At 44.9% G+C, this 13,779-nt stretch overlaps 1 protein-coding gene across 1 annotated transcript; it reads right to left on the bottom strand.

Annotated features, from left to right (window-relative positions):
- Positions 1-2,174: 2,174 nt before the first annotated feature.
- Positions 2,175-7,037, bottom strand: IL36G (interleukin 36 gamma). The gene is made up of 3 exons (XM_069581918.1): positions 6,932-7,037; positions 5,663-5,802; positions 2,175-2,384 (listed from the first exon to the last, which is right to left on the bottom strand). The coding sequence occupies exons 1-3, from the start codon at positions 7,035-7,037 to the stop codon at positions 2,175-2,177; spliced, it is 456 nt and encodes a 151-aa protein (XP_069438019.1).
- Between the last annotated feature and the right edge of the window lie 6,742 nt (positions 7,038-13,779).

Raw genomic sequence — 13,779 nt, forward strand, 5'->3', positions numbered from 1 at the left:
TGAAAGCACCAAATCTTAACCACTGGAGCTTAGAGAAATTCCCTATGTTTGCATTTTGAGAGTGAAAGTGTTAGTTGCTCAGTTGTGTCTGACTCTGCAACCCCATGGACTGTATAGTCCACCAGGCTCCTCTGTCCATGGGATTTCCCAAGCAAGAATCCTGGAGTGGGTAGCCATTCCCTTCTCCAGGGGATCTTCTGGACCCAGGGATCGAACCCATGTCTCCTGCATTGCAGGCAGATTCTTTACCATTTGAGCCACTAGAGAAGCCCCATTTTTCATTCTGAGTATGTTCTAAATATGTTGTCAGAATCTCTTATGGGTGACCAGAATGACCACTTTACCCCTGAGGCCAGCCACAAGGCATCACCTTATTAGAGTTTTGAAGCTCTTATACATGCCAGTTGACAAAGGTATCATAGTGCCCGCATGAACAGAGATTCCATAGTAGAGAAAGGAGATGAGGAAACTGCATCACCACACAGCCCCTGGTGGGACTGGCTATGCCATGGCACTCAGAATCATAATCATGTCACAAGGGAATGTGTCATCAGACCCCAACCATCACATGTAACAATTGACAATGTAATGATGCAAATCAGCAGATGTAACAGTGTGTCACCATTTATTGGCAGTGAGTGTAGTACTAAATATCCGATGAGTAATTCTTCTATTGATATTCCAGAACTAATTAGCTTTGTGTCCACATTAATGTTGACTTTTATAAAACTGCATGCTGAAAAAGTATTTCATTGAAGAAGAAAACTTTTAAGAATCAAGAGACACTGTGTTAAGTCAGTGCTTATTGACTGCTTACTAGCCTGCCTCGTAGAGTAAGTGGTATGATTGTCCACTACTTTAATGAAAGTTTCATTTTAAAAAATTCATTACTGGTGTTATTGTGTGGACTGCATTTAAGCAAACATCATCTTCTGCATTTGTAGTATCAGAGTCAGAATAAGAAATCTATGATATGCAGAACCAGATCTGAGCTACATCTTTCTACAATTATACCCTAAATCAGTTGTTTCATTTCATCACAATGTAACATCTGAAGCATGGCTGGTGAAGAATTTAGGCTCTCCGTTCCCCAAAAAGACACCTTTTACTGCAGTTTTTAGAGGGAGTTAGTTAGATGGTAAGAGTTCCTAAAAAGAAAAGAAAGCAAGGCATGAGATTCTACAGAAAATAGTAAATAGTAGTGCCTTTTTACATGAAATATCCCCACCACCCAACCCTATCACCATTGATAAGGACCCTGCTTCCTTCAGCTAAGCCCCAGGCTGACCCACTGTGGTGTCCTCATTTAATTCCTCTTGCTAATTTCAGCTTGCTCCTTGTTTCCTATTTCATTTTATATCTGTTTTAGCTTTCTTATTATATAAACAACCTAGAGTTTATATTTGGCTTTCTGGTGAGTGCACGTGTGCTAAGTCACTTCAGTCATGTCTGACTCTGCGATACCATGAACTGTAGCCTGCCAGGTTCCTCTGTTCATGGGATTATCCAAGCAAGAATACTAGAGTGGGTTGCTATGCCTTCCTCCAGGGGATCTTCCCAACCCAGGGATCAAACCCATGTCTCCTGAGGCTCCTGCACTGCCGATGGATTCTTTACCTCTGAGCCACAAGGGAAGCCCTGGCTTTATGGTAACACATTAGAATTAGACAAAAATAATTCAATTCCATTAAGAATTATTTTCTTTTACAAGACTCTAACCCTTAAAATGATGTATTAACCCTTGCAAAGTACTGGAAACATATAGAGATTACGGGAAATGTAATACCATCAGGAAACAAAGCATAGTAGAAAGATCAGCTCCAAGCTAGTCCCAGTATCTTGGGTAAGACTCATGAGCTCTGAGGCTTCTTCATAACCATACCCAGGAGAGAGTCCTACTGTTTTAGGGTCCTGATACGTTTGTACAGATGGCTTGAGGGATGGACCGTTGCAGCTGAAAAGGAGAGCCACACACCACCCACCTCCTTTGCTTCTGAGCCCACATTCTATTCCTTGGTTTCCATAGAGTCATTGCTTCTTCTCCTTTTATAAAATAAGATGAGAATGGGGTCAAGCCCACCTCTAAGCATGGATGAAAATGACACAGAGATAATACAGACAAAGACATTGAGTGCTAGAAATGATAAGACCAAGTTGCCACCTCTAGGCTGAGTTCAAACCTTGAAATCTAATTGGAAGGCAGTATTGTACATGTTCCCCAGCTCAGAAGTGAGAAAGATGGGCTGGTTTGTCTCGGAAGAGGCAATGAACCATCCAGGAAAGGCCACAGACTCAAATGTGGAGGTACTGCCTGTCATTTCACGGTAGAAAAGGAATGGCCTCACAGGCTCGGCTTGGTTGTACAGATCCAATATCTTCTGGTTCTGAAACGGGACAGAAAATGCCAGAAGGAGAAACAGAGGCTGTTTGAGTAGTTCAAGGTTGTTGTTGTTTAGTTGCTAAGTCATATCTGACTCTTTCCAGAACCCACAGACTGTAGACTGTCAGGCTTCTCTGTCCATGGGATTCTCCGGGCAAGAATACTTTCCTTCTCCAGGGAATCTTCCCAACCTAGGGCTTCAACCCTCATCTCTTGTTTTGAGAGGCAGATTCTTTACCACTGAGCCACCTTGGAAGCCCTGCAGTTCAAGGTTCCTTGCACACAACCTATAAATGTTCCAACGTTTGAGCAACCCTATCCATCCATTAGAGCAAGCCTAGGAAAATACATTTCAAAGGAACAACGAAGTGGGCACACACAAAATCTCACCTTCCCAGCCTTCACGCTCAAATCCAGAGGTGGCATGGAAGTGACACAAGGCACAGGTTCACGAATAAGTGGCCACACTTGAATTACAAATTGGAAGTTACCTCACATTAGAGGCGGAGAAGACCCCCTCTCCCCCAAGGAAAAGGAAGGAGATGCAAATTTGCAGCAGGAAGCCAAGGTCCTCTCTCACCCAAGCTGCATCCATGAGAGACCCCCTCCTGTAAGAACCATTGTTCTGGCAAAGGACTAGAAGGATGGGGTGTATAGTTTTCTAATTAGTTGTCAAACATATGAGAAAGGTCAAAGCCGTGAGAAAGGCACAAGAGGGTCTAAAATCTCAAAGGACTTGCACTCAAAGGAACAAAGGAATATAGAATAATCAGAAAAAATCTTCCATATTGTATACAGAAAGATATTTGTAGGTGTATATATTTATATATTTACATATTGTTATTTTAGGTAAGATAAGTATTTCTAAGTAAATTACATTATATCCAAGATCTCCAAAGAGATAATAGAATGGCCCATAATTCAGCCACATCCTACCCTGAATAAGGGGACTTCTTCCAAACGATTTCTTTATTCAGTTAATAACTTCCATTTAATCTGTCCCACTCTGTGGACAGCCAAAACCCAAGAAGCCAACCTTGATACTCCTTTCTTTGACCTCTTAGCATCTAACTCAGTAGCAAGACCTGTAAACCCTAGTTCCAAAATCTTTGCTGAATTGAGCCGCTTCTCACACCCTCTCCCACACCTGTTCCATCCCCACCACCCATTCTCCTCAAAGCAGTTGAATGAACTGTAAACTGAAATAACTGAATACATATGACCATGTTACCATCCCGCTTAAATGTCTTGAATGATGTTCTCATAATTAGCATATAATTTAAGGCCTTTAACAAAACCTGCAGGGTCTAAACCATCTAGCGCTTGCCTACAGAACAGAACGTACTGTTCCATCCTCATCTACTTCATCACACACCATATTCACTCTGTCAGCAAATTCTATGGCCTCAATTTAAAGTATTTCAAGACTCTGACCATCATCCCTCTTCCTCCAGTAGACTCTCAGATTACACCTGGGTCACCCTGAAGCCTCCAAGGGGCATTTTGTCTTGTCCTTCACACCCTGCTCTCAAGTAGCAGCCAAAATAATCCTTTTAAAATCTATGTCCTTTCATGAAACTCTTCTATTCAAAACATTCTAATAATTTGGATTGAGTTAATTTTTAATTTTTTGTATATATTTTTAATTTGAGTATAGTTGCTTTACAGTGTTGTGTTAGTCTCTGCTGCATAACAAAGTGAATCAGCCCTATGTGTACATATATCCCCTTCCTCTTGGACCTCTCTCCCAGCCCCACCCCCAACTGCACCCCTCTAGGTCATCATGGAGCACCCAACTGAGCTCCCTGTGCTGCACCAGCTGTCTATCCTACACATGCTGCCACTGCTAAGTCGCTTCAGTCATGTCCGACTCTGTGCAACCCCATAGCCGGCAGCCCACCAGGCTCCCCCGTCCCTGGGATTCTCCAGGCGAGAACACTGGAGTGTTCACTGGAGTGTTGCCATTTCCTTCTCCAATGCATGAAAGTGAAAAGTGAAAGGGAAGCCGCTCAGTCGTGTCCAACTCTCAGCGACCCCATGGACTGCAGCCCACCAGGCTCCTCTGTCCATGGGATTTTCCAGGCAAGAGTGCTGGAGTGGGATGCCATTGCCTTCTCCGATCTTACACATAGTAGTAGATAAATACAATGGAATATTACACAGCCATAAAAGGGAATGAAATTGGGTCTTTGTAGTGATGTGGATGAACCTAGAGTCTAGCATGTATGTTGAATGAATTAATTGATTGACAGGTTAAAGTCCTTACAAAAGTGGGAAAGCTCTTTTACTATCTGCCTTTCTCTGAACTCTGCCTCCTCCCCAACTCACTCCCGGTCCTTGAACTTGCCCTCACTGGACACTCTGTTGGCTCACACTTTTGCTTCCTTTCCTGTCCAATAAAATCTCACCTTTGCAATAACACCTGTTGTACTATTTACCATGAAGCCAGGCTCTAGCTCTTTCTGGCACCACCAGTCTCTTTACCAGTTCTATATTATTCTTTCCCAGACAACATAACCCCCTTTAACATGTCACAGGCTTACCCATGATTATGCTTCTTGTGGACCATTTCTTGTCTTCCACTAGAATGTAAACCCTAGGAAGGCAAGGCTCTTTGCCATTCTTTGCACTGATGATGTTCAAATGCCTACAACAGTGCTGGAGGCCAGTTAGAATGCACACATTTGCTGACTTGGATTGGATGGTGTTGAATTAAATTGAATGGCTATAAACTGAAGTTTCAGAAACAAGTTGTTTTATAACAGGCAGTTAAAAATAAGGAAAACGTGGACTTCCCTGGTGGCTTATGGTAAAGAATCCTCCTGCCAATGCAGGAGACAGAGTCTCAATCCCTAGTTCTGGGAAGATCCCACATGCCGAGGAACAGCTAAACCATGCCACAACTACCAAGCTTGTGCCCTGGAGCCCAGAAGCCACAACTAATGAGCCCACGCACCATAGCTACTGAAGCCCACGTGCCTAGAGAGCCCGTGCTCTGCAACAAGAGAAGCCACCACAATGAGAAGCCCATCCGTCACAACTAGAAAAGAGCCTCCACTCACTGCAACTAGAGAAACCCCACACAGCAAAAAAAAAAAAAAAAAGACCCAGCACAGCCAAAACTAAACAAATAAAAATTTGTTTGTTTAAAAAAAAAAAGCTTATTGCATGCACATGACTCTAAGTATTTCTTTTTTAATTATAAAATTAGATTTCCTGACAAATCAACTTCTGAGAAAAGAAGTTGGGTTTTTTCTAACATTATTTTTCTTTGTCACTTACCTTCAACTGCAATGTGGGCTTTCCACCAATGTCCTCACAATATAGACACATTTCTGGTTGCTTTATTCCCAAATAAATAGGAACCCCTTTGCCTTTCTCAAGAGACTCCGGATACTTGCAAGGCATAATGGTGATAGTGACTGTCAGATAAGAGGGGTTACGGTGTCAATGACCTTTTGCAATTACAATAGACCAAGATCTTACAGGCAAGGCTGGAAGAGACCTTAAGAGTATAATCCCTCTACCCCAGCCCCACAGAGTGCTCAGCCTCATATTCATTCGTTCATCCATTCACCCAGTCACACCAAGCACCAGTCACTGCTCCAGGAAATGGGGCACAGGCAGAGGAGGCAGACCCCACCCTCGGGATTTTCACAACCTCTGCTCGAACACATGGAGGCAAGGAGCCCCAACCCCAAGCAACCCCTCTGATCCTTGGAAGGTTCTGTTCATTAGCGAGTTTTGCCTAACTGATGTTGAAATCGGCCTTCTGTGCAATCCACCCAATTAGTCCTCTTAGGACATAGGAAGGTGGGCAAACCAGCCACTCTTTTTCCTTAGGACAGGCCTTCAGATCACTGAAAGCAGCTCTCCTGCTCCCCCAAAAGCTACTCCACTCCCTCTGCTCTCTTTGCCATGGTCCAAGACACCTCTTCCTGGGCAGATGTGAAATTCTTTCCCCTCCAGGGGTTGTTGTTCAGTTGCTAGACTGTGTCTGACTCTTCGCAATCCCATGGACTGCAGCACACCAGGCTCCTCTGTCTTCCACTCTCTCCCAGAGTTTGCTCAATATCATATCCATCGAATTGGTGAAGCCATCCAACCATCTCATTCTCTGCTTCCCTCTTCTCCTTTTGCCTTAGTCCTTTCCAACAACAAGGTCTTTTCCAGCGACTTGGCTCTTCGCATCAGGTGGCAAAAGTATTGGACTTTCAGCTGCAACAACAGTCCTTTGATGAATACTCAGTGTTGATTTCCTTTATGGTTGACTGGTTTGATTTTTTTGTAGTTCAAGGGACTCTCAAGAGTCTTCTCCAGCACTACAGTTGAAAAGTATCATTTCTTCGGCACTCAGTCTTCTTTCTGGTCCAACTCTCATATCCATGTATGACTACTGGAAAAACCATAGCTTTGACTATTTAGACCTTTGTCAGCCAAATGATGTCTCTGCTATAAAGCCACACTTTAATAAAAGGATGGTGCAAACATCCCAGCTGCACTGATGTGAGGCTGCTCCAAGGAGCAGCTACACAATGACCTGTCACTTACCTGGCCCCACATTGTTGCTCCGAGGAACTACCACGAGGGTCTGTCCCTGAAGGAGCCACACCTGCTGACTCAAGTCGGAGACTTCTACAGGTCTGGGACGATCCATTGCTGTGTAAATGGAAAAGAATAACTTTTAAAAAGCCCCAACATGATGAAGGCTGCTTTACCAGATGTTAGGAGAAAGATCATCTAATCCAAGTCTTTCAGGAAGGAAGGCTCAGTTGGTAAAGAATGTGCCTGATCATTAAAAAAAAAAAAAAAAAGAATCTGCCTGAAACCCAGGAAACCACCTGCAATGTAGGAGACCTGGGGAAGATCACCTGGAGAAGGAAATGGCAACCCCCTCCAGTATTCTTGCCTGGAGAATCCCACGGACAGAGGAACCTGGTGGGATACAGTCCCTGGGATTGCAAAGAATCAGAGATGACTTAGCGACTAAACCACCACCAGGAGAATGATCTAATCCAGGTCTTTCAGGAAGGATGGTTCAGGGTTTGCACATTAAAACTGGCAGCTCTCACATGACCCGTGAACCCAGCATTTCTTTCCACTGAAACTGTGGGCTCTGTTGAGGAAGAGAAAGGCCATAACTGGTCTAAGAAGGTAAACTCTCATCCCCATAAATACACATGTGTCAAGGCCCAGCTACTCTCTTTGATGCTTTGGGTTTGGCCCAAGCCTGGGTCTGGACCCAGAGCAGTGAATAAGAAATGGTCCTCACCCTCACGTTCCAATGGGAAATGGATAGCCTTGGGTGGTAAGGACTGTACACAGGAAGGGGCAGAGGAGCCTGGGGTGTTCAGAAAAGACAGGCATGAATGTTCCTGGCCTCCAGACCCCATGCCAACATCACCTGATGTATAGACTTCTCCATCGTCTCCCAGAAAACATGCCATAGTGGGGAAGTCTCAGTGCCTGTGGGGGACAGTGATAGGAGATCTGAGCATTAGAAGACATTTCAAGAGCCTCCCAGGAAACTAGTTCCTAATGTCCTGATTCTGGGCAAGGAGCCAGGAAGCCTGGACTGATACCAAGATCTGAGGCACCTTCTGGGACAAAACCTCAAGGCAACCTTAAGGAGAGCATGTAAAGCAGAATTTTCCTCCTCCCAGGGATCCAGCTTGGGACCATATTCCCCCTAGAGGTTCCAAGGTCAGGCATGACTTATGACCTCAAATAGCCCACAGCTCCCTGAAGTCTGGGTCACCTCCTCCCAGCAGCCCTCCCCAATCCCACTGGCAAATGCATCTGCCTAGGAACAGGGGAGGGACCCGAGTCAAGTAGATCTGCCAGGGTCCTAGCAGCCCCCCATTAAGAAGCACCTAGCCCAGCACAGCTCCACCCCTCCACTGAATCCTCAAACACCGAAAAGAGAGAAGGCTCTAGAGTCAAGGAACCTTCCAGCTCTCAGTTGGAAAGCACCTATACAGAAAGCACAGGGGACTGTATAGTAGCTCCAGCAGCTCCCGAGAGCAATGACGGGCTATGACAAAGCAGGAGACATTTATCTGGCATGTTAGGGAGTGCCAGCTACCTCAATGGGGCGTGACAATCTTCTGACATGAATGAAAGCAGGATCCTCCTTTCAGAAGATCCCGTGAGGCTCGGATGAAGAAATGACAGCATCAGCATGATATAACCTGTCTGTCTGGGCTCCCTGAGAAGAAAATACCAAGCCAAGCTCCTCCAGCAGGGTTAATGACAGACCCTGGGTGTCTCAGGAAGGGGAGATTGAGGGACTTCCCCAGAACACAATTCTCCTGCTGCTGTCACTCTGGACTGGACTTGCTGGCTCCAAGTGAAGGGAATCCATCACCTGGGGCCAGGAAGCTTGCCCTCTGCTGTCCTACTAAGGGAGCCCTATGACAGCATAATTAGCTGTGGGCCCACGAGGCACTAGTGGTAATGATCCTGCCTGCCAAAGCAGGAGACCATAAGAGACATGGGTTCGATCCCTGGGTAGGGAAGATCCCTGGAGGAGGGCATGGCAACCCACTCCAGTATTCTCGCATGGAGAACCCCATGGACAGAGGACCCTGGTGGGCTACAATCCATAAGGTCAGGTACAACTGAAGCAACTTAGCACACACAGGCAGAGACAGGAGGTATATGGCATTTCTGGTCACTGAATTATTCCAACTTGAGCTACCCATACATGGAGGGTTAAGCTAAAAGCACCTCCTTCTGCTCCTTTAGTCCCTTGGAGATGCACCTCCATCCTCTTGGGAGCCACAGGCAGTGAGCAGCACACCCTTAACTGTGGTAAACCTGGGCACTTCCCTGGTGGTTCAGGGGTTAAGTCTCTGTCCTTCCAATCAGGGGACGCAGGTTTATCCCTGCTTGGGGAACTAAGATCCCACATGCCATTTGGTATAGCCAAAAAAAGAAGAAGAAGAAGAAGAAGTCCTAGTTTCTGGTGCCCCTAAATGTAGTGGACTCTAGACCTGCCTAAGGACTAACGAGGTATGTAGTGACTTTTTGAAAAGCTGAACCCCTTCCACGCTGCTCTAGTAATGTAGGATATTTGTAGGTGTCAACAAATGGTAAGTTATTGTTCTATACATTTGTTATATTCACACACCATCTGCTGAGGTCACGCACAAAACATTTCTGAGACACAAGTTAATTTGACTGAAGTGAATTTCAGAAGGCAGACTTAGAAGCATCTATAGCTTCGTATTCACCTGGGGGAAAAAGAGCAAAGAATAAGATAGAACCTTCTAGGTTAGCACTTCCATGAACCCCTCTTCCCAGCCCTGAGAAGAGTCTCCTTACTTAACCTCTCATACATTTCACCCCCATATCCTTTCTTTCTTTCTTACTCTCTTTTTTCAAAATTTCTCACCAGGCCACATCACCCAGCATGTGGAATCTTAGTTCCCCAACCAGGGATCAAACTCCTGCTTCCTACAGTGGAAGCAGATTCTTAACCACTGGTGAAGTCCCACCCATCTCCTTTCTGGCCTTAGAGGAACATGATCCTTCCTTGGTGAGGCCTCAGTCCCATCACTTCTGGTTTGCAGTTTATCTGTTTCCCTTGGAGAGAAAGTGTGGTTATGAGTTTAGATACACCTCTGTGCAAATCCAGGCTCGGCCAGTGTCACCGCTTGAGTCCTCTCTGCCCAGCTGAAGGATCCCTCCATCATGCTTCAGTCAGCATACCCCCTTTCTTGGGATGCTTGCCCCAAAATGACATCAAAAAGGCCCCACCATCTGGCCCCCAAATCCATGGGTCCCTGTTTCAGTCAGGATCTAGGCTGGAAAGCAGAACCCACACAAGGAACTGCAAACAGAGGGAGCTGAACACCAGGAACTGGTCACACATATGGTAGAAGGCTGAAGAGTAAAAAGGAGTTGCTAGAGTTACCTCAGTTCAGCTCAGTTCAGTCGCTCAGTCGTGTCCAACTCTTTGTGAGCCATGGACTGCAGTAAGCCAGGCTTCCCTGTCCATCACCAACTCCCAGAGCTTGCTATCTCAGACAGTATCCAACCACAGGAAGGAATCAGGAGAAAACAAAAGAATCCAGGAGTCAAAGGAGGAAGCTTGGAGGACTGATGCTTAGACCTCAGGAGGGATTTCTCTGTCAAACTGGTGCTCAGACCTCTGAAAAGAGAGTGTGGTCTCTGGGGTGCATGAAACACAAAGACGGAGATGAAGGGTCAGCCCTGGAGATGCTCGGAGGGCCCAAAGGACACAACATAGAGAGCCGTATTTCCATTGATTGAAAGCCTTTGGGAGGACGTCCCTGATGGTCCAGTGGTTAAGAATCCTTCTGCCAATGCAGACACAGGTGTGATCCCTGGTCCTGGACGATCTCATATCTTCTGGATAATTAAGCCCAAGTGCCACAACTACCGAGCCCACATGCCCTACAGCCCACAGTCCTCAACAAGAGAAGCAACCGCACTGAGAAGCCAGTGCACTATAACAACCAAAGCAACAACAGTAAATATATTTCTATTTTTTAAGTCTTTGGGAGCAGGTTGATGCTATCACATGCAAGAGACCTCATCACACTGTGTGAACTTAAGAGACACAGTGTTTTCTGCTTACTTCTTTGACTGGTTTTATTTGTCTGATAAATTTAAATTTGTCTGTCTGATCAATTTAAATCAAATAAAAAGACAAACTTTATTTGTCTGTCTGATCATCCCAGCCTGATAAATGGCAGGACTGATCTTTTTCTCTCAGTTTTGACTCTCAGATTTTGGCCATTTTCACAGGGCATGGGCCTGAGGGGGGAAAAAAGTTGACACTAAGATCAACTATTTAGAGTTTTGCTGCTTTTCACCTGAGTTGCTAATTATTTAATGAGACAGTACATGCAAAACTGGCGCATTCTGAATAAGGCTTTTATTTCAGCTCATAGAACTATATCAACGTCATTCCGGGGTTTTGACAATATATTGTCAGTGTGTAAAATAAAATAATACAACCTATATTTTAAAAAAACTTTTGGAAAAAGAGGCAGAGGTGGAATTTCCTGGTGGTCCAGTGGTTAAGACGCCATGCTTTCACTGCCGAGAGCATGGGTTCAACCCCTGGACTGAGAATTAAGACCCCACAAGCCATGCAGCCATAAATGAATAAATTGATTAATTTTTTAAAAGCTTGGGTTTTTCATGCCCAGATAAAGACTGCAAAAGACTATATATGATGATGCCATGTCTTCTTTAGCCTCAACCTTTTATTCCACTTGATCATGACCTTTTCCTGGCTTCCCAACATTCAGAGAGGCCAGCATTCCCAGAACTATCACCATCAGCATCCATTCTGAGGTCCCCAGCTTAAACTCGGGTGTGAATGACTATCAGAGAAATGAGAAGAATAGGAGTGATGATGATCAGAAGGAAGAACTGAGCCACTGGGGTGGATAATTGAAGAGCAGAGAGCCCAGCTGCTGAAGAAATGGACCAGAAATTTTGTCTTAGAGCAAAATGGATTGTTCCATGATCCCTTAGCTATATTCGAGAAGGCCATCAATTCTAGTGCTGCTTATAGAAAGTAAAGATTGCGGTTCTGTTATATGAACAAAACCCAGTATGCCAGATTCTTTCTATTACTCTTTTATTGTCACTGAGAACAATGAAAATTTTGCACACTGTTAAGTATGGCTTGCACTGAACTCAGGTAAGCATCCATAAAGCCAACGATTCGAGACATGCAAATAATTTGAAGAGATCACTGAGTCTAGGTTCTAATTTCCATGCTTTAAGATATTATTACCCACACTTGTTTGACAACAAGTCCTGCCAGTCTGCTCATTTAATTAAGTGTCCATGATCTTAACAAGTTGAGGGAACATCAGTGTAAACCAGCTAGAGTAAGAAAGTTTGACCGTTCACCACTAGAATCTCTAGGTCTGTTCACAGATGCACAGTCCCCACGATGACTTATTCATGTAACCAAGTCGACAGTCACAATGAATAACGCAGAAGGGATCATGAAGCAGTAAAGGTTATCTGGTATCCACAGCTGACAAATTGTTGTTATTCAGTCGCTCAGTCCTGTCCGACTCTTCGTGATCCCATGGACTGCAGCTCACCAGGGTTCCCTGTCCTTCTCTATCTCCTGGAGTTTGCTCAGACTCATGTCCATCGAGTCGGTGATGCCATCCAACCATCTCATCCTGTCGTCCCCTTCTCCTCCTGTCTGCAGTTTTTCCCAGCATCAGTGTCTTTCCTAGTGAGTCAGTTCTTCGCATCAGATGGCCAAAGTATAGGAGCTTCAGCTTCAGCATCAGTCTTTCCAATGAATATTCAGGGTTGATTTCCTGGAAATCAACATACACAGAATCCAATTAATAATAGAACTAGGCTTAATCTGGGCTTGCTGGGTGGTTCAGTGGTAAAGAGTCTGCCTGCAGTGCAGGAGACCTGGGTTTGATCCCTGGGTTGGGAAGATCCCCTGGAGAAGGAAATGGCAACCCACTCCAGTATTCTTGCCTGGGAAATCCCACAGACAAACGACCTGGAGGACAGGCTCAAGCATGACTTAATGACTAAGCAACAACAACAAAAGGTTTAATCCAGGGCTCTCAGCTATGGTGCTCACCAGTGACCTTGGGGCTCCTAAGAAGACCAAACCTACTATAGCTTAGGTGCTATTGCTATCACAGGCTACCTTCAAGCAGGGCTGACAGTCTGGATTGTGTATTGCTACTGGAAAAAAAAAACTAGCTTTCACCTAAGTTCACTTAATGAGACAACATGATGTGTAACATGAACCACAAAAAGAATAGCATGGAGCCATTGGTACTCTAGTCAGTTTGGGAAAATGCCAAGGAAATTGCCAGGACAGCCTCTGCAGTATATGCTTTCTCAACATGGGTGGGATGATGTAGTTGAACTCTTCCAAGGGCTTCCCAGATGGCACAGTGATAAAGAATCCTCCTGCCAATGCAAGAGATACAGGAGACTCGGGTTCAATTCCTGGAGGAGAAAATGGCAACTCATTGCAGTATTCTTGCCTGGGAATCCTATGGACAGAGAAACCTAGTGGGCTACAGTCCATGGGGTCACAAAGAGTCAGACACAACTGAGCCACTGAGCAGTGAGCACTGCTTCTCCAAGTAGCCCAAGCCCGTTGTCTAAGACTTGCATCCTTGTGGCCTCACCCATCACATTTCCCCAAAGCTAGTTTCTCCATGAAACCCCAGGCTTTAGGAGTTGGGACAAGATGCTACTTAACAGCTTCTTTTCTCTCTTGTGAAAATAAAGGACAAATAAAAATAACCTCCAAACTACTCACAAAAATGGCAGAAATAAACAGAACCATTAAAAGCATTAAGACAAAAGAGACAACTATACAAGGCCAGCATAAAGGGATATGTCTCTAAATATAAAGC

Source organism: Ovis canadensis, chromosome 3, assembly GCF_042477335.2.
Source record: "Ovis canadensis isolate MfBH-ARS-UI-01 breed Bighorn chromosome 3, ARS-UI_OviCan_v2, whole genome shotgun sequence".
Taxonomy (NCBI): domain Eukaryota; kingdom Metazoa; phylum Chordata; class Mammalia; order Artiodactyla; family Bovidae; genus Ovis; species Ovis canadensis.

Coding starts and splice junctions, on each gene's coding strand:
- IL36G (XM_069581918.1), bottom strand. CDS start 7,037: ATGGATCGTCCCAGACCTGTAGAAGTCTCCGACTTGAGTCAGCAGGTG. Junction 5,803..6,931: donor GAGCAACAATGTGGGGCCAG/GTAAGTGACAGG, acceptor CTTATCTGACAG/TCACTATCACCATTATGCCT. Junction 2,385..5,662: donor AGCCCACATTGCAGTTGAAG/GTAAGTGACAAA, acceptor GTCCCGTTTCAG/AACCAGAAGATATTGGATCT.